This window comes from Astatotilapia calliptera, chromosome 17, assembly GCF_964374335.1.
Source record: "Astatotilapia calliptera chromosome 17, fAstCal68.1, whole genome shotgun sequence".
NCBI lineage: Eukaryota > Metazoa > Chordata > Actinopteri > Cichliformes > Cichlidae > Astatotilapia > Astatotilapia calliptera.
In genome coordinates this window covers 29752592-29777713 of record NC_137438.1, presented here as the reverse complement: position 1 = coordinate 29777713, position 25122 = coordinate 29752592, and the positions used below count along the sequence as shown (strand labels likewise).

General features: G+C 40.6%; 1 protein-coding gene across 7 annotated transcripts in view; it reads right to left on the bottom strand.

Annotated features, from left to right (window-relative positions):
* chchd3a (coiled-coil-helix-coiled-coil-helix domain containing 3a) overlaps positions 1 to 25122 on the bottom strand; it is an 81134-nt gene that overhangs the window by 32879 nt on the left and 23133 nt on the right. For 3 of the 7 annotated variants that reach the window (XM_080292172.1, XM_080292174.1, XM_080292176.1), the window contains one exon: positions 3351 to 3365. The exons of the other annotated variants lie outside the window; for them this stretch is intronic. In XM_080292172.1, coding sequence (XP_080148298.1) covers positions 3351 to 3365 — 15 coding nt within the window. The remainder of the gene's footprint in view (positions 1 to 3350; positions 3366 to 25122) is intronic. 7 annotated transcript variants of the gene reach the window in all.

Here is a 25122-nt window from a genome sequence, read left to right as displayed (position 1 = left end):
TAACACTGTATATATTGTTTTTTACCTTTATGCTTTGTGTAAACAACTAAGGTGTGTTGCTTAAATCCATGAAGTGCTACAGAGAAAATTACATTTTATTTATGTAATTAACACATTTTGAACTCTTAAAGAAATATAACAAAAGGAAAGACACTCAGCTGAACTAAAATGATCCAAGTAGCAAACAAAAACTGTTGTGAGCCGCCACCCTCATATCGCCTTTGGGCTTTTGGAGCCTTGACCTGACTTTTAAAAAATAATTGGAAAAAAAGCACTATGCTGCTAAAAGATGAAAAATACTGCCTAAATATGTATTTTACCTGGTTAATGTGTGTGGCGGGGCGTGGTCTGCAGCGTCGCTGCAGGGGAGGTGGACGCACCTGAGCGGGACACACAATCACGCCGCGCGGCCTTAACGTCTGTGCTATCTATGCTGTTGTGTTGGTATGTGTCAGGCTGTGAGCTGCAAAGCTACAGCCGGCTGTGTGCGTACAGCAACCGTGTGTGAAAAGCGTGTTCATGCAAACATCGTCGGCTCTGCCACAGTACAATGGGACTTTTGCTCCTGAACCTCTGCGTATAGCGTCTGCAAATCGGGGCTGTACGACATCACTTTCATCTTTACGCAGGACTGGAAGCTGTCATCTGTGAGGCGTGAGCGGTGCTTGTTTATAACATAGTTCATGGTGGAGAACAGCTGCTGACATAATTTGGTTTCGAAGATCCATAATTGGCCTACCTGGGGTTGAAAGTCTCGATAAATGCACGCCGTTTCGGCGGGTATACCGGCTTCCGCGAGTGTGACGCTTATTTTGAGCGATGAAAAAAATAATAGAATCGAATTTTATTTTTATATTTCAATATCACAATAATCTTCCAATTTAGAACTACAAGTTAAAAAAGTACTAACATGAATAAAATACACTTCAGCTAAATACTTTTCCCAAACCACGCGGAGCCGCACTATAAGGTCTAAAGAGCCGCAGGTTGCCGACCCCTGGCCTAGACTGTCCTGGATTTATAAAACATAGTTTTTGTTAATTGATGAAAACCTTCCTTTTTCTAAAAACCTAAATTTCTATAGCAGAAAAAGGGGAAAGGGGGACTTTTCTGCCATTTAATTGTTTATCTATTACTTAACTAGTTTGGTGTAGTATGAATGACTGTTGAGGAGGTCTTTAGGAGGAAAAGCTGTAAAACCTTAAACAGAAATGCAATTAGAAGTCCAAAACTTTATGCCCGCCTTCATACTTCCAAAGCCATTTAGTGAGTCAGAATGGAGTCACCGCCAGGCTGATTCTAGCCCTCGGGCCTTATGTTTGACACCCCTGCTCTACACATTTTGTGCACTGTACTCACAAACATAGAAGATTAAAAAATTGAAAATGGATTCAAGACCAATTACAGTTGAGTGCATCCTACTTACCATAATAATTACTGCAAACTGGACACAGAAATATGTGGAAATTTAAAGTAAAAAACAAAACAAAAACTAAAATCCCTGCAGTGACATTACTTCAGTTCACTATAAAACTTTTCAAAATTGTTCCAACAGATCAACTTCATCCTATGATAAAATATTTCTATCCTGATAGGAGCAGTCACTTCCTGGTGAGTCAAATGCATTGGCTTCACAGTCATCAGATCTCAACACAACTGAATACCCATGGGAGATTTTGACTGGCTTGATTGGTTTCTTTGACAGTACATTTCACCACCTTATTCAAAATACCAAATCTGAGACTGTTTTTTGGAAGAATAGTGTTTCATTATTCCAATAGAACTTCAAAGACATGTAACCTGCCAGAAGGACAACCAGTTCATCTACCACATTATGGTTGAGCGGCTACATAAAAGCCATTTTTGAGTAAAATACTCCCTACTTTGAGTTTGGAAAAAGTGTTAACTGAAAAAAAAAAAACTCTTAGAGCATAAGGAAAAGGATTCTGTGGTTTGATGAGACAAAAGGTCTTTTTGGTCAGAAACGGGAAACAACATGAGCCTGCCAACTTACTACCACCTTTTCAGTGAAGCATGGAGGTGGCAGCACAACGCTATGGGCAAAATACCTAATTTAAGATAAGATAAGATAAGATAGATAAGATAAGATAGAACTTTATTAATCCCTCGGGTGGGTTCCTCTGGGAAATTCGACTTCCAAAAAGCACAGCAACGACCGAAGTTACAGTTACATTTAAACCCTAGTGAATATTTTAATTTAAACCCTAGTGAATATTTTCAAAGAAACCAGAAGATGGCAATTCACAGACATGTAATACACAACCTGGCAGAATTAAGAGGAACTCCCAAGAAGTGTTAATGAATTACACAACTAAATTTGTTGGCCAAATTCAGGCGTGTAAAGCCTGCAGACACTTAACCAAGAATAAGCTCAGTCATTTTTACAAAGGGCCTAATAAAATGCACTAAACTAATGGCCGGATACTTTTGTGAGAGATTTCATGTTTTGCATAGATTTGCAAAGAACATCTAAAAACATATTTTCCCTTTGTTATTATCAGTGTTGAATATGGATTCATCTGATTTCGTTACGTGTGCACCAATAGAGGTAATGGTGATTTATGCATATATGCTTAATGTCTAAAAGAAACACACCCGTGTGCACATATGAATACGACTTATAATGCCTTGCCAGGTACTGTAGGTGTTTCTTTGTCCTCTTGTGTTAAGTCTCTGGCTAAAATACTATCACACCAAGAAGATAAAATCAGTTTTCACTGCAAACAGGCATCACGATCTGGCATATATATTTACAAAGCCGACCTATCTTCACTGTCCTCCTTTCTACTGTGACCTTCATTAAACAGTTGGCTCAAGTTCTATGTTATATATAGAAAAAGATAAGACCTGATATATCAGTTTTTAGAGAGAGGAAAAAAGAAAAAGAATTTGAACCGGTGACTCAAGCAAAATGATAAATACTGATGGCATTTTTATTAACCATAAAAGAAAGTACAACACAACTATCTGGACCACCTATTTTGATTAATGGAATTACTTATCATCATTAACTTGCCAAAACTGATAGATATGTTAACAGCCAAGGCTATAAACTGTGATGAATTAAAATTAATAGACCAGTTCCAAGTGGATGTTATATCTAGTAAATAAGATACCATTTTTAAGATGTATAACATGCTTTTAGAACAAATAACTTCGCTAGGAAGTAGTCATCTAGAGTTTTTTTGGGAGTAAGAGATCTGCATCAATTGTTGGTGGAAAGACAAATCAAACATGTCGTATAAGCTACACAGGAAAAGAAATTCTCCACATGATCATGTGAGAGAGAAGTGTCACTTTAGGGTGAGGGTAAAGACTTCTAGACTTACCTTCCTTCCAATCTCCTGAATAAAAGAAGCATTGAAAAGAAACAAGAGAAAGAAAAAGTGAAAGACTGAGCAAAAGAAAAACATACTGATTCATTCATGAACTTCTTCAAAGTGACATTTGGGGAGTTTTAGTATTCAGAGACTAGGAGTGACTGGCTGCCACACTGTTCTGCCTGAATACTCACACTCTGTCCTCTCAATCTTCTTTCTCACTAGCATAGACACAGACTTGTGCATATACAGAGTCATGTGAAAAAGAAAGATTTCACAGGACTTTATTCAGCTTCTTTATTCAGCATAATTTTATTCAGAAATTATGAAGGTAAGTAGCAGCCAGGTGCTGCTAATCAAATGCACTGATGATTAATTGATCATCAGTAAGTGTAAGCACCTGTATAAAAGCACAAGTTTTGAGGTTGTTTTCCAATTTGTTGGCCTCGACCATTCAGGTGTGTTTTAACATAATGCCAAGAAGGAAAGACTTCAGCAATGACCTGAGGGAAGCAATTCCTGCTGCCCATCATTTTGGGAAGAGTTCTAAGGCCAAAATAATCTGAAGTCCATCAATCTACAAGTAGGAAAACATCTTAGCAAATTCACCCCAAAGTCAGGCCATGCAATGCAAAATTGCATTTGAAGAAACCACAAGACCTCTGGAACAATGTTCTCTGGACAGATGTTTGGACATAATGCACAGCACCACGTTTGGCGAAAACCAAACACAGCATATGAACACAAACACCTCATGCTAACAGTTACATGATTGGTAGCTGCAAAACAATCATGACCTGCTCTGTATAACCAAAGGCCGACTTAATGATAGCTAAGCTTGGCCAAAATAGGGTCATGCAACAGGACAATGATTCCAAACACAGCAGTAAACCTATAACAGAATGGCTGAAAAAGAAAATAATCCAGATATTGCAATGGTCCAGACAAAGTCCAGACCTGGCAGGCCCTTAAGAGCCCTATGCATAAACGGAAGCATGGAAACTTCAATGAACTAAAGCAATGTTGAAGAGAGAAGTCACAATGATGTGAGAGACAGACAAATTTATGCAGAAAATGTATTACTTCAACCTTGTTAGTAATAAGGTGTACTTAGTTTTTCAAAAGCCTGTATGGAGTTCTGTGAAACCTTCTTTTTCACATGACTGTAGCATATAAGAATAAGCCATTCAAGTATGAACATATGCATGGCTGCATACATTCACTGCTGAGGACTATTGAAAAAGCCACAGCACAGATGGAGCCTAGAAGCATTTCCTTTAAACAATATAGAAAGTTGAAGGAAACAAGTAGGAAGAAAATATAACGTATGGAGAAAAAAAAATTGCCTTTCCCCATCGAGTCTCTGCTACGCTGATAACCATCTGTGTTCTGCTCAACACACTGCAGGCGAAGCTGCATGCTCTATGCATTGTGATGAGGAGCAGCGAGGAGTCTCAGAGTGGGGCTGTCCTCAAATGAGACGAGTGGGGGGAAGTTTCAAAGTCAAGCGGATGCTCCGAGCTTCCCTGCTACACACAAGATAGAAACCTTCCCACACAGCCAAACACCTGCATACACATAACCATTAAGATATCTCTACAGACATATACAGGAAAAAAACAAAAGCCACAGCACCACGTAATCACATTCCTGGCAATACTCAGCACAGCAACATCATGCCCTAGCTGCCACTGTCTCTTCTGTCCAAAGCACAACCTAACATTAGCTAGCCTTAGTGCTGTGGTCGGGCAATTGTCTCTATTGTGTGCCCCTTAGAAGTCTGAAGGGCTATTGTAAAGCTGCCTGCACTTCATGATGGAATCGAGTTGAACTTGAACCTAAATCATATCGCTGGGTGAATGTACCCTGAAGTAGACAGTTAAAAGCGTGCCATAAGCACACTACTAGTATAACTATAATGACCTTTAAACGTGTTATTGATTCCAAGCCTGCAATCGTGGCCTCTAGGATTGATTGTCAAAGATATTGAGAGACCAGATTAGGTTCATTGAGGTGCCAAAAAACTGTCTACTGCCAACAGCTCAATTTAGAATGAAGAAGAAACAAGGGATGGTGGGATAGAGGGAAACAGAGAAGAGAGGATTGGCAGGGGGGCTGTGTACTGTCACGAGTGTGTCCAAACTCAATGTTACGCTGGTAGGTGGTGACTAAAGACTTTAGCTTTGCAGAGAAAAGACAAAACATGCAGACGCCAAGACGCAAACAATGGCTCAGACACTGATCTGTAACGCACAAATCATCACACACACACACACACACACACACACCAGCCCGAGCAGCTGTACCCACAGAGAGATAAATGTGTGCTGAGGGCGAGACTAAAGGGGTCATTAAAAGAGGAGAGGTTGTGACAGAAATGTGTACCCAGGGATTTTCTTTCTTTCTTTCTTTTTTTAATGTGTATGTGTTTGTGAACGTCTCTTGCGCACATTGGCTGGTGCATGTGTTCAATTTTCATGCGAGCTGGTTGCCTCTCATTTTTTATTATACACACACAGGCCCAGACACACCGACACACACACACACTCTGTCAGGATTACTTCTGACTGATTAATCCCATTCAGCAGACTTTAAAGATAATCTAATCATACTAAAGGCCAAACAATAGGACAGACTTCACCACTGCCCATACACCTTTTGTTCCCCTAATGAAGAGGCGGTCACGGGTAAAGGAGGAGAGCACGGGTAAGAGTTGGGGGAGGAAAAGAATGAGAAGGGCAAAAAAAAGTTAAAAAAAAAAAAAAAAAAGAAAGAAAGAAAGTAAACTTGAAAGTGAAAAGAAAAGAGCGAGATAAGAGAGAGAAAGAGGACAATAAAAGGTGATTTATGAATGGAGGCGTCAAGAAGGGAGACGAGGCTGTTTGATGGGACATGGAGCCTCAGCCAAGTGTGTCTTTATATTTTAATAACCAAGTAAATAAAAAAAAAAAACAATGGCAATGGTGGGGAACGTTTCCACATGTGATATCTAGATTTCCCCCTGACAGTAACTCACTGTCATATTCTGTAACACTCCAGCGGATGATTCAACCAACGTTATTGAATTCCACATTTTTACTGTGCAACAGCCCTTAACATAGATTTAAAAAAATTTTAAAAACCTAGGTAGAATATGAAGGCTCACAACAGGACCCTCCCACTAGCCATCGAGACCACACACTACAATTTGTAGCCCGGGAAGTAACATTAACATTAGCGGCAAACTTTTATATTAGCCTTCTTGCATCCATCTCCCCTTATTAAATACAGTAGCACAGTGGCTGATGGTGACAGGCGGTTGAAAGTGAGACTGCGGTGGTCAGATTAAACGAATCGTTTAGGGGAGGTGATCGCCTCTGTGAATATCAATTAGCCAACCGCTGAATAATTAAGGACAACCATGTTTTTTAATTAGCTGACTGCCGCAGTTTGAGCCGGGCGCATGAGAGGGAAGGAGGAGGAGGAGCAGAAGAGAGGAGGATGGAAGAGGGATGAGAACAGGTGGGTTTTGCTGCGTCAGCCCCCCTTCTCCCCACCCACCCGCCGCCTGTTCCCTCACTAAATTGCTCCCATATACACTATTTTCTTTCACACCTGCCTTTTTATTTAAAGTAATCTTTGTCACTTCCTTTTTTTTTTTTTTTAAAGATTCCAAGATGCTGAAATAAAACTATTATCTGCAGCACTGAGCAGGCTTACTGCACAAGACAGGTATAGGGAATATCATAATCATATGCTTGCATGCTTATAATTGTAACATGTCCCACTAGTGTTATGAAAATATACTGCAAAATTGTGTAAAGGATATAACCGTGGTATGCAGTGTAAAGAAGTTTGAGTAGTTAGAAGAATTTTATAAAGTGAAATGAATGATTTAATGTAAATCCTGCAAGTTCCTGTCACCGCAACACACTCTTGCTCAGCGCTCATTTCGTCCCCAAAACCTTAGTTAAACAGTCACCTTTTAAAAACGCTGGGGGGTATTCAGTATTCATTCCAGAACTGAGAAGACAAAAAGACCAACTTAAAGTGGATTAAAGTCACATGTAGGTAAAGTTTTTGCTTTCTAATGGGACACTGAACATAAATTATGAGAAACAAAAACTTTCGCTTGAACAAAATGCTTTATTTTAGCCTAAAAGGGGTAAATCCATCTTTTATCTACTAAAATATACACCACTTGATATAGTACAAACCCTTTAGGTAGAAAGTTTGAGAACTATTATCTTGATCCTCAGGATCTATACTCTAAAGACGGGATACCACAATAATAATAGTTGCCACTAGCAAAAAATATAATTCAGACAAACAACTAAAAGTTCTCAGTGCTTAAGAAAATGCACATATTACATTTTTCATTTCACACCTCAATGATGGAGACTTCTGTATTGTAATATAATAAGGTGACTGTTTCACTGTAGTCTCGCTACATGCTTATAAATCATGCAAGATAAAAATAATCTTGCGAGATGCCATGATCGATGGAGCACAAATCAAATCTCATCACATTAACTAACAGCACCTCATCCATAACCTTGGTCTCTTTTGTCTTACCCCTGCCACCATTAGCTCAGCCCTGATTCACCCCTGTCACGAGTAGCATCATAATCAATGCTCCCTCACACTATCCAAGTGAGCGCTGCAGCACAGTGGGTCAGAGCCGCTCACCAGGGCCCATCTATCAAAGACTTGTGCGACAGGGCTCTGTGACAAACTAATACTGAAGCCGCAAGCCTCAAGTCCTGTTTGCTCTGACAGGCAGGGAGTGGGTCAAAGGGTAGCGCAATGTGACCGCGCGCCGGTGTTAATTAGCACGGTGGAGGTGCAGGTGGCATGTGGAAGGTTTGAGATGGATGCAGCAAGGGAAGGGTAAGTTCATGGTGTAGAGATGATGAAATGAAGGCTACACCGAGAGAGAGATGGGTCAATGTGTGAATGGAATATTGATGACAACATAGCTGGAAGGTGAATTTTGCTGTTGCCATTCTTGTTGACAGCTGCTCAAAGAAGAAATCATGAAAGATGAAAGAGAAAAGGATTTGAAGAAAATCAGTTTTTCATACTTTTTTCAGCTACAGTTCACACACACACTTTTTTAGACACACATACCATCCCACAAATCTTGGTCGTTCTTTTAAGTGCCTCTAAAACCTTTGCAACTCTAGCTTTAAAAGCTATCACTGGCAGATCAAATCTATGAGATGGAGTGCAAAATGATATCACCTAACACCAACCCTACTGGCAGTATTCCATTCACCCTTAGTATCACTAATAAAACACAAGTCCTGGTAGAAGAGGCTGTAAAAACTCCATTGGAAACCATTCACCTTTGCTGTTTAATTAGCATCATGGGGATTTACTGTGCACCACTAACAGTTACATTCACGGCTAGCTATTAGTCTCCAGGGGAAATAGTAGGGTTATGGTGATATAAGTGCGTCAGATACAGTGTGGTCAATTAATGGGCATAACACTCCCTGGTCACACCAAAGAACAAACACATTAGGTCCTGTTGGACAAGCCAAAAAAAGACTTATTCTGAAGGATATTAACACTTAAATGTGCTTGTAGTAAGAAAGCATGGGTAATAATAATGATAATAAAATACTTTGGCAATGACATCCACTGCCAAATTATCTGTGTTATTGGGTCTCTAATGGCAACGTCACCAAAGACAATAAATACAACCTGTAAGCTCAATAACAAGACTTAGACCATATGGAGAGAAAGAGCTGCAGTATGGTCTGCAACAAAGTGGGCCCACTGATTTTGAATCACTTACATGCTGGGACACAAGGACACCCAAAAATAAACTTGACAGCATGGCTGTCCTGTCAAGCCAATAAGGTTGCACTCCAGTCACCTATTCTTGGGAATTTGTTTTCACGAAGCTAGGGTCAAAAGAAGTGGCAGTGTTATTTACTTTTCACATAGTTTTTCCCTTCTTCCTAGATATGACGAGTGAGGAATGCTTAATATTGTGGAAATTCTAAAAGGTACTCAGCATGCCAACAGTGACAGCACATCCTGCTCTCTAGAATGTCACTGTGGCAGCATGGCAGACTCAACAATAAATAATTACTAGTAGGCCGTGACACTGTGTTTTGGGGTATTAGTTGTTTGCGCTATGCTTTTGTGACTACGTATAACCAATGGTGTAGTTAATATGAGAAGCAGATGTGTTCTATACTGTAATCCAACTAAGAAAGTTCTACAAAACCACATGAAAATGTGCAAACGTATGTGACGCAACATGTTTGTGACAGATCACTGTTTTGTAAAGTATCTGGATAACTGCAATTAAAATATTGTTAAAATTATTCATTATAATTTCATAGGAAGGCACCTCTCCAATCTCTTCAACATTTAAAAAAAAAGTACCTTTTGCATGCTTTGTCTGTGTTCTGCTGAGTTTAGCAGCAATGCTACATAATCCCTTGTTTGAAAGTATTAGTAACATAGTAAGAGAATCACCAATATTGTAGGTCTCTATTCCATGGTACTGCATAATGGTCAGTTATTAGAATCAAATGAAAGTCTAAGAAAGTCTAGTATGGTATTGTTCATAGCATGAGCAGTGTTAGATTTAGATTCTTGTGGGAATGTCCATTTGGGTGCACCATGAAAGGAGGCACGTTTTCCTAAATTATTAAGAGTTATTAAATTGAATGTTCAGATTTCAATAGCAAAATAACAATAATAAGACAACTGCTAAAGTTTTTCCCTTGCAAAGATTTTATTTCCTGGGTACTTTAACTGAACAATAAATCAAGTGCCTCATCTTGGACTGCAAACAGTTGCGGACAGAAGATCTGCTTTGCAAGCAGTTCTCTACATCCTACAAGTTTAAGCTAAAGTGACTGATCAGCAAAAGCAACCCGGCCATCAAATAAACAACAATAAGCAACAGTTCAAAATGAAAGAAGGACTGGCAATGTTTTCTAACAGAGAAAAAATAAATAAATTAAATCACTCAAGTAGACTAAACTACACAACAATAAACTAAACTACTGGCAATGAGTTGTATTCGGGTACTTCATTATGCTGATACTATTGTCCAGCTTTAGAAACTTGGTAATTCAATTTGTCTTCATGGATACCATCTTCATGGAAGACAAGTGCCACAGGCTACAGAAAGAATTCCTCTCCCTGGGGATCTCTTAGCACAGTGAGTAATGACACCAAGGGTCAAAGGACTGACCTGCTCAGGACAGGGACTGAGGGGCTCAGACAGGAACCAAAGGCCAAGATGTGTAGGTGGTGAGCGTGGGTGTCTCAATGTTTGTGCATGTGTCTAAACTGTTGACTAAGGACACATTACAATGAACTGTCCTCAGAGTCTGATGTTTACTGGCAAGGGTCACCAAAGGGCTTGATCTTATGCAGCTGGCTAACCCAGTTAAACATTTACATCCCTTTTTACAATCCTTGCACATTTATATGTTTAAAAAGGGTTTTAAGGTAAACAGCTTAGAAAAAATTGGAGTTTTAGGCCTCCAAAGATTGAAATTCTGGTACAACTGTGAAACTACACTTCCAGACACTTTAAGCCCCTCAGCCTTTGTTGGAGACACCACCTCCTCCACTTCACTGCCAGCACTTCCACTAAGGGACAGCAACAACATCTGCTAGCCCAAGATTGATTAATTGGCTGATCAGGCACCTGGGGTGTAAAGTGATTGATTGATCATCTTGGGGTTGGAGTTGCCTTTATCTACAGCCCTGGGGATAGAACCTCTGGAGGTCCCCAGTCATCTGTCATGTCCAACACAGAGGGGAAGATGAGGAAAAGATGAAGAGTTGTGAGTTCATTACCAAGACATGGGGGGCATGTATGGAGTAAGTCTCGGCCTACATGGGAAAAGGGGGCATGCCTAGAGAACAATCAGACATGGGGACAGAGCGAGGATGAAAGGGAGGGAGAAAAAGCTCTGTAGCTTTCACAAAGATGATAAATAAAGATACACAAAGGCAAAAGGGAAAGGAGTGTGGGCGGGATAAGAACAAAAACATTACAACATGGACATAAAAGATAACCCAGCTAATCAATGAATGATCATTTAAGTCCTATACTGAGAAAAAAGACACTGGAATTAGATTATAGTTCTATAATTGGTGTGAACCTGCATCTGCTAACTGTTTGTCAGAATGCTAGTATGTGTCAGACATATTCACCAGAAAATGTCTTTACTTGTCGACAGAGGACACACCGAATGACCTGAAAGTGGAAAGAGCCACATTGCCTTTGGACAACAGATGTCCCGAGGGAACCAAAGTTAATGAGAGAGAGAGAGGTGGTGGTGGAGAGACAAGAGGCAGAACAACCTAGCAAAAGGAGGTGAGAGGAATGTAGAAGAGAAGACGATAGGGGAAGGCATGCAGGGGAGAGGGAAAAAAAGACACCCTCAGGGTGTGTTGCTGACATTAGACCTTATGGACAACTCGAGCAGCATGCATCTAGTGTGTCTGTGTGCATACGCCTGCAGCATGTGAATCCTCACCTGGATCAGTGTTCATATTTGACAGCATCGCAGTGTGAAGTGCCTTAAGACTTGCATGACAGTGGGCATACTGCGTATAGTGGAGTGTGTGCCAGGCTTTGCATTAATGCATATTTATTTCACGCAGCCGCAGGTGGTCTTTCCAGGCCCAACGAAGCTGGGAGGAGGCCACAGTCCACCTTGAGCTTATGCCTATCAAAGCCTTGTCAGCAGATTCAGGGTCACCTCGAAACCAATAACCTCTTTACACAAGTCTTTTCCACTTTCTTTGATGTCCTACTTAATAACTGTTAGGTATCGCAAAAAAAAAGTGATTGACATGGAAATTAAATTTTGACAATGATGTTACTTAAATGGCAGGTTAGCCAGGTCCTTCATCAACACTCTTTTATCCTATTCTCCCAAAGTAATCCATCCATCCATTTTCTTCTGCTTTATCCAGGGCCGGGTTGCGGGCGCAGCAGCCTAAGCAGAGAAGTCCAGACCTCCCTCTCCCCAGCCACCTCCTCCAGCTTATCCGGGGGAACACCAAGGCGTGCCCAGGCCAGCCGAGAGATATAATTTCTCTAGCGTGTCCTGGGTCTGCCCTGGGGCCTCCTCCTAGTGGGACATGCCCGGAACACCTCACCCAGGAGGCGCCCAGGAGGCATCCTTGTCAGATACCCGAACTACCTCAGCTGGCTCCTTTCGATGTTGAGGAGCAGCGGCTCTACTCTGAGCCCCTCCCAGATGGCTGAACTTCTCACCCTATCTCTAAGGGAGAGGTTAGCCACCCTTCGGAAGAAGCTCATTTCCGCCGCTTGTATCCGCGATCTCATTCTTTCGGTCACTACCCACAGCTCGTGGCCATAGGTGAGGGTAGGGAAGTAGATCGACCGGTAAATTGAGAGCTTCGCTTTTACACTCAGCTCCCTCTTCACCACGACGGACCGGTGCAGCGTCCGCATCACCAATCCATCTGTCGATCTCTAGCTCCCTTCTCCCATCACTTGCGAACAAGACCCCGAGATACTTGAACTCCTCCACTTGGGGCAGGAACTCATCCCCGACCCGGAGTGGGTGCTCCACCCTTTTTCGTCTGAGAACCATGGCCTCAGATTTGGAGGTGCCGATCCTCATTCCCGCTGCTTCACACTCGGCTGCGAACCATTCCAGTGCGAGCTGGAGGCCATCACCTGATAAAGCCAACAGAACCACATCATCCACAAAAAGCAGAGATGAGATTCTGAGGCCACCGAAGTCCATGGGGCCCGGCTGGGCACAGCCCAAAAAGGGGACGTGGGCCCATCCTCCCGCAGGCCCACTACCCGCAGGAGGCGCCGTAGGGGTCGGGTGTATTGTGTGTTGGGTGGCGGCCAAGAGCAAAGGCCCTGGCGGACTGATCCCCGGCTACCAAGACTGGCAAAGTAATCCATGCTTCCTGATATATATTTCTACGCTGTTTCTACTATACTTCGGTGCAAAGTTTAAACTTTATATAGTTTTAAGTGCTGCTTTGGATTGGTTTGTATCCTAATTGGCTTTTGTAACCTTATTTCAAAAGCTTCTTTGTAAATCAATATCTGTTGCTCTATTGTGTGCTCTTTTCATGCACTTCTGTTAATTCCACTCATCCACCATTCTCTCCCTGCTTCTACATCTCATCCAGATTTTTTTGCTGTGCGCTGCCTCCGTGACTCCCCTCTGATTTTAGTTTCATCCATCTGTTTAGCTTCTTTTCCTCGTTCACTCAAAATCACTCCCTCTAGCACCATTAGCTGAGCTGACTGTTCACTTCCATAGAACCTTATTAATACCACTCTCCTGTCAGAGTCTAGAGGGAAAACACAAAGAAAGACAAAGAAAACGAAAGGGACAGGCTGCAAAGACAATACCTGTCATATTACACATCCAATATATCTAGTGGTCTCAGACATACACACGAACACTTTACCCAATTGAACTTGCATCGATATCTGGCCTGTTAATTAACAGCTAGGCCTTGTGAAACAAAACAAGAAACATAAAGAAACTATTGCAAAAATCAATAATATTACAAGATGCATAGTGCTTGTCAGTGTTTGTTTATAAATACAATATTCATAATTACTTTGAGCAAATAAGGGCTGAGCAAGCATGCACACAGGCCAATTCAGTTAATGCAGAGACATACAGGTTGTAAGGATTTTTTATTCTGTGACCAGTCAAGTGGTTCAAGAGCAGGTATGATTTTAGGCTACCAACACTCCCATCAGTAATATGTATATATGATGGCCTATATACGGAGCCTGTGATTTTAGTTTGATTAGTAGTAGTTTCTGTACAAAGCACAATAAGGATACAAGTGTAAAATGTTAATAAAATAAAGTATCTTCACACCACACATGGTCTCAGTTTTCATCCCTCTGCTGCCGATGTGAATTAACTCCTTGCAAGTAACAGTTATACAGGGAATGGTTTCTGTTTTAGGTAAAAGCTCTGTTTACAAGACTTAAGCAAGTTTTTTGCATATGCACAATTTAGTTTCAGCTATTTCAGTGTAATTAAAACAATATCACCTTGACAGGTGCTGTGTTTATGTAAAACATACTGTGTGTAAAGCTGAAAATATCTACTTAAACAGATTTACATGTGCTGAACAGGTGGTTTGATAAATTACTCTTAATATATCGTTTTTTGCTAAAGCAATGACTACACTTACTCTGTCAGCAGCACAGTAACAACTCTAGAAAACTGTTTTCATTCACTTCACCTGGGTTCATGGTCTCCACTGCCTCTTTCCTATCCACTATTGTGTGTGTAATGTAAAGCGACTACAGCTTAACTGCTATTATGAGATCATAATGCCGTAGATAAAATTAAGCACAGAAGCGTCTTGATGCATTCTCAATCATCCAGGTAAGTAAATCTCCAAAAGTTGATTCTGTTCATCTGGACGTAGCGTTTTGTGGGAGAAACGTTTAGTCACTCATCCAATTGACTTCTTCAGTCTCAGCTGACTGCAGGTTTCCCCAATCTTATAAACAGGACATATGCATGATGACTGAAACCAGCCCACTGAAGGAACAATGGGCGGGGAGGTCAGTTCCTTAATCTTAATTATGCAAATTCTCATGACCATTTATCAACAACCACTGACCAAAACCCACTGATCAATGGTCATGAGTACCATTCACAGAGAGTTGTACCCTTAGGCCCCCTCCTCGATTCAAAGATAGTCTTTCCCTTTTCACGTAAATGGCCTCCTAGCCCTGCGACAGACTGGCGACCTGTCCAGGGTGTACCCTGCCTCTCGCCCTATGACAGCTGGGATAGGCTCCAGCGCCCCCCGCGACCCTGAAAAGGATAAGCGGAAGCGAATGGATGGATGGATGGATGGATGGCCTCCTTGACTCCGCACTCAAACCAGCGTTCCTCCCTGTCCAGGATGTGTACATCCTCATCCTTGAAAGAGTGTCCACTGGCCTGTAGGTGTAAATAGACTGCAGAGTCCTGGCCTGACGAGGTAGTTCTTCTGTGTTGTGCCATCCGCTTCGCCGGAGGTTGTTTGGTTTCCCCGATGTATAAATCCTGGCAATCCTCCTGGCACTTAACAGCGTATACTATGTTACTCTGTTTGTGTCGGGGGACCCGATCCTTGGGGTGGACCAATTTTTGGCGCTGCGTGTTTTGGGGTTTAAAAGCCACAGAGACCCGGTGTTAAGAAAAAATGTGTCTCAACTGCTCCGATACTCCTGACACGTACGGGATCACTACAGGTTTTCGCTTGGGCAGCGGTTGTCCTCCTCTCCTGGATCGGCTGGAGCTTTCTTTAGGTGCCTTTCCAGCTTTGACAAAAGTCCAGCTGGGATGACCACATTTACTCAGGGCCTTCTTGATGTGATGTTCTTCTGCCTCCCTGGCCGCTGTGTCTGTGGGGATGATGTTCGCTCTGTGTTGTAGCATCCTAATGACACCCAGTTTGTGCTCCAGAGTCAAACCTTACATACTGATCCGTATGTGTAGGTTTACGGTACACGTCCGCTTTTAGATGTCCCCCATTACTGATGGAAATCTCACAGTCTAAGAAGGGTAACCTGCCACCTTTCATATCCTCCCTAAGCACAGAAGCGTGAAAAAACACATGTGCCTTGCGCCTATCAATGATATGATTAACCCCTTGGTTTGAAATGTTTAGGGCAGTGCTGTTATTTAATGATGATATATGAGGAAAGCTTGTGGTATGAGAACACCCACCACTATGAAAAACTGCTTAAAACAAATGAGGATGTATGCTTAAATATATACACTGACCAGTGAATCTGAGACACTAGATTGACTCTACAAGCTCTGAAGTCAGAAATAGACTTTCCTGACACTAGTACCCATCCATCAATCGAAGTGCTGGACACTTGCGGTGCCAATTAGCCGACAGGGTGAGTGCCTGGTGCGGAGTGCCAGCCAGAAGCCCTGCCAATTAAAGTCTAACCTCCCGTCTAACCCTAATACTAGCACAGTGTGTTGGCACCCCACCCTGGGCAAGGGTGAAGTACTGCAGCCAATATGTAAAGGACAGCTACGTGGACATCCTCTAAAGATGATATGGAGAAAGCATAACAAAGACGGGACTGTAAAACGTTGAGACAGAAAAAGAAAAGAAGAAAGGGCAATGTGCTGTGCAATGTCAATAAAAAAGTATTAAAAATACACTAACAGTGTTAACACAATTATTACAGTACACAAAGGCTGAGAAAAACAACTAACACTGATGCAAACATAAAATATTCTCAACCTCAGACACTGAAATTTTCGTAAATTTGATGAATAAAGGTTTTGTCCTCTCAAAAGGTGGCAATTTTCCTTTTATGGTGAGGAGCGTATTTTCAAACTTTTCTCTTTTTTGTCAATTGTGCAAAACAGGAAATATTTTTCTTGTCAACTTAAAAATATAAGGAGATATTCAGAGGTGATACAATTTAGAATCATTGACATTAAAGTGATATTATGTACGAGTACAGGGGTGTAACTTGCTTCTTTGTATCCACAGTGACTGATAGATGTCTCCACTAGGCTCTTGAATCTTTGGGTTTGGTTAATGAAGCTGTAATGGTAGCTCCCCCCTCTGGGCCAATAAGAGAAATAATTCACTTCTTTAACATGAGGTTTGTACAAATTAACACAGTAGTGCAATAGGTACATAACCATTATGACCACTGTGCTAAGCAGTATCTGCCATTTTCGAGATTTACTTTTTAAGAATTAGAGAAAATGTAACTTGTGTCTCTACCCAACCATCTTATTCCTTCTGTCAAACTCCATTGAGAAAAGTACACTGTGTTCTGACAAAATACTCTGCAGTAAAGTAAAAATAATACCACATTAGATTGCTGCATAAATATCGACAAACTTAAATATCCAAAAACAATTAAGATACATGAATAGAGGTGGTTTAATGTCATTATGATGCCAATAAGTACCCCATATATCATGGACTTGCAACCTTTTGTAAGCAGTCTTGTTTGGACTTCAATCTTCTGGTGGTCAGGTGTACTTAATGTACTAGGCTTGGGTATACCTTTAACATATGATCACTTGGCACAATAAGCTAACTACTTCGTTAAATTGACAACTTCAAATTTCCAAACTTTAGAATAATTCAACTGATAATTCTCTTAAATCCAGCTATGTCAAGGCTGACAGGTGTTATTCTTTATAAAATCTCAGGAGTATAATCAAAGATTGGGTGGAATTTGTCCTTGGTGTCCTGAGCAAATTCAAAACAGTGTGCCACTACCTGTTTATCTCATTCAAAAGAAAAAGACACAAGGAACCCCCCCGCCCCCACCCAATATTCTTCATACTCTGTGATGTGGAAGTTTAGAGAAAATAAATGGGTTTTTTTAAACTATTTCTTTAAATACCACCAACAGGCACCAATTCAAAACCCAGCAAGTCTCCTTTAATACCTGGGAAATTAAATTGTCAGCCCATTATCAGCAGGGTCCAGTCGTCTGTATCTAAAATGCAACAGCACGCAACTGAAGTACACAAGATTCTCCAAAAAGAGCAGGACATTTACTGGAGACTGCAGTTTTGCGAGGAGTGGAAAAGAGAGGACTACCAGAGCGAACACAGATTGGTGGTGGGGGCTAGTTGCATTAAAAATGTTAAGCTTTACCCAAAGTCATTTTCAAGCCAGCCAAGCATCAAATGGAACACAGTTTAAGGAAAGAGTAGGTACTGATTTTCTCTGAGGTCTGACAGCTTGGACATGGTGTGTGTCTGTATGTGTGTAGTGAGCAAACAAATATTCTTAGTATGCTGCATTATCCCTTGCTGTGAAAGCAGAGGTAGTGGAAAGAAATCATGGAACATCGCATTACCGGCTGGAATGTGTATATCTGAGTGTTTGTGTGCGTGTACGAAAGACAGAGATAAAGATGGAAACAGAAGGAGTGACAAAAGACTGATAAACAGCTACAGGGCTGATGGGTGGGATGAGGCTCTGAACAGAATATCTGCACATGTTGCAATTTCTCTCTCATCTCCATATCTGTTGTTTTCTTTTACTACACATACAGCTTTAAGCAAAGGTGACAAAAACTGGCATGAAATACAACCAGGCTGTACCTACGTCTAAGTTCAGTCAGGAACACTAGTTAACACCAGATTATTTTCATCTGTGGTAAATTTATATCTGGCAGCATCGCTCCATTTTGTCTCCCACCCTTCCACGTTCACACAGTACAAGGAAATATCAAGGCATTGTGAGCACACCTCCTGGCCTGTATACACACAAAGCCAGAGTCAGAGGGAGAGAGCCCCAGCAAGACCCCAGAACAGCAGAAAACAGCATTTATTAAGGCAGTAATAGAATCAAAAAATAAGCTGTAGTGGTGGGTTGTAAAGCTTCTTGCAGATGAGCAACTACTATGGGCAAAGTAAAGCAGCTTTAAATGCCTATATGGGATAAGGCATGCCTAGAAATGGATGTCTAGAAACTATCTACTGAGCCATCATTAATACTACGGTTCATTTATTAAATCTTACTGATAATACTGAATGTTTGTTAACAATGTATATAATCATTTGTGATTTAAGAACTTTAAAAATGTGAATTGCATGCGAGTCTCTTCAATTATACACATGATATACCCATTTTTAAATACTATTACCGATATAGGATTTTTAAAACCTATAATGGGAATCTAAAAATACAATATTATGAAATATTGACTGATATGTTTCTTTTTCGGTAAGAGCCAGTAAAATCATCAGTGATATAGTTGATAAGCATGCAACTCAATAAGAGTCTTCATTTTTGCTTGTTTGTTCATTTGTTATCCTTCAGCTAAAGCTAATGCAATCCTGCAGTAGATTTAAGGTTAGGGTTTCCAGCTTTGTGCTACAGGTCATCGGGGTGGAATAAAAAGTTAAACAAATGAAAAATTTGAGTGTTTTGGACCAGTTTGATTACAGCAGACAAAACATTACCCCACCCAAACAACTGTTTAAAGCTTGAAAAGATTGATGACTCTTGCTTTGATTGAAAAGCCTGCCTTAGGGTTAGAGTCTGTGCCTGAGTGAGACGCTATGACCAAGTGATTGATAGACCACAAGACCGGTTTAGCTCTGCAGGGAGCAAAGTCGTTGAAAATCAAAAGAGGGGACAGCGAAGGTCTATGATTGTATTAAAACACAGATGCGTGGAGTGACAGATGGACGCACACTGTGAATAAGACTTCTGTGACTCATTCAGGCCATGTCTGTGTAGATCTCTGCCAAAAGCACAGCTCTGTCAGTAACTAAGGACACAATTATATTTATGTTGATTTATATACTGGTCTTTTCTGCTTTTCCTTCAGCTGGTACCCACTAAAAAGGAGGACATATTACTCATTGTTAATGCCTTTTCAATTAAGCACTAATTGAACTGTTATCTAATTCAGGTTTATGGTTAAGCCATCTCTACTACATTAAGCTCCCGATCACAGCTCTTCCACATTAATATGTCAAGTGAACACATGATGAGAAGAAACTGCATTCATTAGGTTACCCAGCAAGTGCGAGTTAAAACAATAAGTGCTATGATTTAGCTTTTCAGTATGAATCAAGAGGCTTTGTCACTTACTTACAGCCAGTTTAGTCTCCAATCTTAAATATTTGTTCTCCTTTGGACAAGCAACCGTCAATTGAGTGAATAAGAGCATTAAGAATATAACTAAGCATAATACTGAATTATCTCAACAGTAATTACGTCTGCTCGTTTATTGTTTATTAAAGAAAACACCCAGTCCACACAGGAACAGATTTTATCAACACAATTCCAGTGTTCCCTCTTCCTGTGCTGTGCCCCCCCCCCCCCAGAGTGGCAGAACACGTGTGATCGCTGACAGTGAACATGTTCCCCTCCGACAACAGAACCCCAGAAACCCAGCAGTGTCGATGACAACGCACACCCCTGCCTACACTACTGTGAAGTTTCAATTACCGGTAGACTTGCTGCCTGACTGCTGCCAGTCACCCTGACGGGGACGGGAAAGACAAGCAATCCCACCAGGGTGCTGCAGAGTATCCTGGTTACACTCGTTATTTATCATAAAATATAGCTGGTTGCATTCAATGTCATGTTTAGACACACATAATAGTTTTTTGCAGATAAGCGGTCATTCAACAACATTTTTTTTCCGCTGGATTGAAAATGCAACGTTCAAATAAAGTAAAAGCAGTAAAAGAAGAACAAAAACAGCAGATAGAAATGAAAAGAATAATTAAATGCTAAAAACAATGGTAATTGTTCATGCCTTCCTTAAAAGATTCCCAAAACAAACTGGGATTTATTTCTTAATCTTGTTTCCCTTGGTATATAAATAACAACAGTGAATTATAAATCAATTACTGGAAGTCAGGATCCAGACCAAATAAAGCTAAATCTAAATCAATAAAACCTAAAATGAAACCAAACCTTAGTCTAACCCAATGTCTTGGGGCAAATCTCCAGAAGAAGTGTCTCTGTAATTGGTGCAGCAATGGTTGTGAAGGTTATGGCTATTATAGGTGAGCATGGGGAGGCATAACTGCTCACAACACCGCTCTCATTGTGTGTGAAGTAGAAGAGGGAATGTATGGTGTTCTGCTGCTCACCGTGACCTGTATCTTAATGAGGGGGACAAATCAATACTATGCTGGACAAAGAGCTACTGCTGCCATAGACAAAGGGTTTTTCAGTGGCAGCGAACATGGGAGCAGGGTTCAGGTCAGCTTACATCTAAATGAAACATTCTGAAATTCATTTTAAGCATAAACACCTTTTTCTGGCTTAATATTTAAGTCAGATTATTCTTTAAGTTTAAGATCGCATGCTGTTGTCACTTTTTTGCTTAAGTTCTGATCTTCTTTCGTCATGTTTTCTTCTTCTTTCTTCCTCCCATATTAAATCAACAAAGAATAAAAAGTCTTCCACCATCGGACAGCTAGATTGATTGATGACAGATGCAATGTTTACTCATGTAGCCGACGCTCTCAACTATTTCACTTTCTACAATGCTGAAAAAAAGTACACTCTCATTTCTCTTGACACCAGATATGCCAGTGGGCTAAAATAAATCCAGCAGTTTTCAAAACATTCTTACTTGTACTGGTAATTTTCAACAACAAGTCAATTTTTTTTCTGGGAACACAGCAGAATGGTATCTATAACTCACTCTGAACATATCCAGTCAACACTAGACTTAAAGCCAAAACACGTATTATATATACTGTGCATGTCAAATGGCTGTGCAAATGACTTACAACATCAAAATTAACAGTCAATTCAGTAACAAAGCACTTTTTGTGGAATGAGGATAAATCAAGAAGATAAATAGTGTATAAAAGCAAATATGAGGGGGATTCAAAACTCATGAACCACTAAAAACAAATGAATAAATCCTAAAAGTTAATAGGGTTGTCACTAACAATGTCAACAAAACTGATACTTCCAGTATCTTCGACGGCAAAATTCTGAAAATGTGACAACTGAATAATTGCAAATAGCTAAACGAGCTTTACTGATCTCCTGAAAATCAAGTCAAAGTGTCAACTTTTTTAGAACCCTACAAGGCAATACATGTGGTGTGAAGAAGACTAGTGCAATAAAGACTGAAAAATCACTGTGAAAAGGTTCCCTCAGCCACCACAGTCTATGCTTACCCATAGGGCTGTGCGATATGACCATAATCTCATATCACAAAAATTTAACATTTCCTGTAAATTCTGTGAATCTCGGGCAGCTCGACTTGCGGGAAGTGTTTCCAGCTGCGCGTCATGTAGCTGGAGTCGAGTGTTTTAACCGATGCATGAAACGATACATTTTTAGACATAAGTTGTAACAGCCGCCGTTTTCTTTGTGAGTATTTATTACACGGCGTGCTGCGGGGAAAAGCCTGTTCTAACGTTTGAGTCTAAGGTTTATTTTTTAGCACCGGGCGGCTCTTTTTTACTTCTCATCCGTAAAGAATCTACTCTTTCACGTGATTCAGTTTATTTTGAAAAGTCTCAACAGGATCTTGAACTTTATTGTGAAAGGTTTATGTGGAACATAAACAAGCGGACACGCGATGCTGTTACCGTCATTGTTGCTAACCACAACGCATAAAAACAGGCGCTTGTCCATCCATAGTGTGGTTATATTAAATATAAGAGAAAGAGAGAACTTTAAGAAATTAATATAGTCACTACAGTGACCATCAAAACGATGAAAAAATATTGCCGTTTTTATATCGTCATCCGATATATATATATCGTTATATCGAACAGCCCTACTTACCCATAACCTCACCCGAGAGCTCTTTCTTAATAAACTTATTGACTTTGTCCTGCCATTGGAACTAGTTTCTCTTTTAAATTACTGATACTTATGCTCTTAACATCAATGCAAATTTAATTCGATGGGTAATCTGTGCAGAGTTGCTCAACTGGATGATCTGAAGAGTAGTTAAAAACAATACATTTGAGAAAGAAATTAAACGATTCAATACACTTATTTGCTGACATTTTAAATTGACCATCTTAGCATTTGATTTTTCTTTTGTTAACAAAAAAATATGTCACACAAAGACATCGATGGGCTTAAAGACAGACAGGCAGGGGATGGACCCAACGCAACACAACTTGTTTAATGTTTCATCAAAGGTGAGCTCACTGTGGGTAGTAGACAATCCCGGAGTTTGACAAACACGGAGTAAAATGACAATGGGTGGGAGACGTCTTGGGCGAGAGGCTGTCTTTTAAAATGCAAAAGTCCATTTCCAGTTGAAAAGAACATTGGCTGCGTGCAAGCGTCTGACTTGACAATTACATGAGTGGTGCAAACGGCGCTGCGCCTCCACTGATAACCCGTCACATTCTATTAAAACTCCAGCACTCCAAAAGAATGCTCGAACGGAAGAAAATTATCACAGGCGCACACACACATACGCAATTTTAAAACAGTAAAACCTTCTGACGAAGATTCTTTAGCTGCATTATGTCTGCTTTAAAGGAAGGAGAGACAAACTGGAAGGGGAATAGCAACTATCAAGTGAATTTATGCAGAAAATATAGCTTACAAAGAACGGAACAAAGAGTGAAAACGACTGTGTGTACGCTCTGGCTGCTGCTGAATGCTAAGCTATTGCAGAGTTATCTATCTGTAGTTTCAAAGGCTCCTAACGGCCTTAGGTTAGCCTTGGGGCTACAAGCAATAACTTCACAGCTTTAAGGAAAAGTTCTCTTAAATGTAGGGAGTTATTACTTCAGGAAGATACGGGCAAAGATACGCACAAGGACTTTCCTCTGTGACAGTTCAGTAAGACGCACCACCCCCTACGCTGCTGCTCCATATGTACAGTAAAAGGTGTTAACTTCTTGTCCTTCCTTTCCTTTAACTGCATCCTGCCTCTCATTTGTCCTGCCTTCCTCCCCATGAAAACAACAGAAATTAAATTACAGAAAACTTATGACTGAAACCGTTTTCTTCACAGAGGCTGAATGGAAAAGCACATCGCATCATAAGTCTCCCATCCTCACCATCTCTCTCGCTCATCACCTTTATTTATTTTTTAACTTTCGATCTCAGCAGTTCCAAATGAAGGATCCCTCATACACTTGTCCTGCGGCTAGGAATCACGTCAACGCTTCTCTCGTCCTCTCTCTCTCTCTCTCTCTCTCAACAAAATGATTCATTTTTCTATTACGCCGATGAACGTGTGAAATGAGCTATATAATCAATAACATAGGTTTGTAAACAGCAGACACACTCCAGGGAAAATGTGTTTTCTTTTTGAAAATAATACACTGCCTGTGTGTGTGTGTGTGTGTGTGTGTGTGTGTGTGTGTGTGTGTGTGTGTGTGTGTGTGTGGTAAAGGATGCTCATCTGACAATGTTTACAAGGGCAATTTGCAGGAAATAAAGACACAGGCAGCTCAAAATGAAGGTAAATTTCATAACGGCAGCAGGATGAACAGGCCGAGATTTAAAAAGAGGACAACAATATCTACAGCAAAGAGCTGTTTACTTACTGTACTATGTTTAAAGTGTAAGCCGTGCTGTGACACCGTGCTATGAGTTTTTATAATGCAGAAAAAGCTTTGATATATACAGTGTTGAGAATGGGTAGAAAAGGAATATATTCTATGAATTGCTGCTCACGGTGATGCTCACAGCCTAACATTTGTCGCTGTACCACTTATGCTCTGCGTAACCGCCAAAAGGTTCACTTCAGAGTGCAAATGTGTGTGACAGAGCAGCAATGTGTGAAAATAGTTGGGACGCTGTGTGAAATGTAAATAAAAAGAAGATGTAATGATTAATGAAAATGAACCCAGATTTTATTCACAGTAGAACGCAGCAAACGTAACAAATGTTTAAACCGAGAAAAAAAAACAAAACAGAAGGTCATTTTGAATTTGCAACACATTTCAAAAAAGGTGGGACAAGGCAAAGTTTACCAATCTGAAGCATTCCCTCTTCTTTTAATAACACTTAGTAAACTGGGAACTCAGGAGAACAGCTGCTGGACTTTTGGGAGAGGGCTGTTGTCCCATTCTTGTCTAACAGAGGGTTCCAGCTGTTATTCTTTTCATGAGGGTTGGTGAAAGGTCTGGACTGCAGACAGTTCAACATCTAAATTCTTCTACTATAAAGCCATGCTGTAATAGATTAAGTATGTATCTTTGGAACTGTGATTTAAAAAAAAATCCTCTCCTCTGAAAATACAAGTCTATACAATTTCTTCTTTTTGAACTGTAGTGATGAGATACATGCACACACATCCCCATCCATCCATCAAACATGACTATTA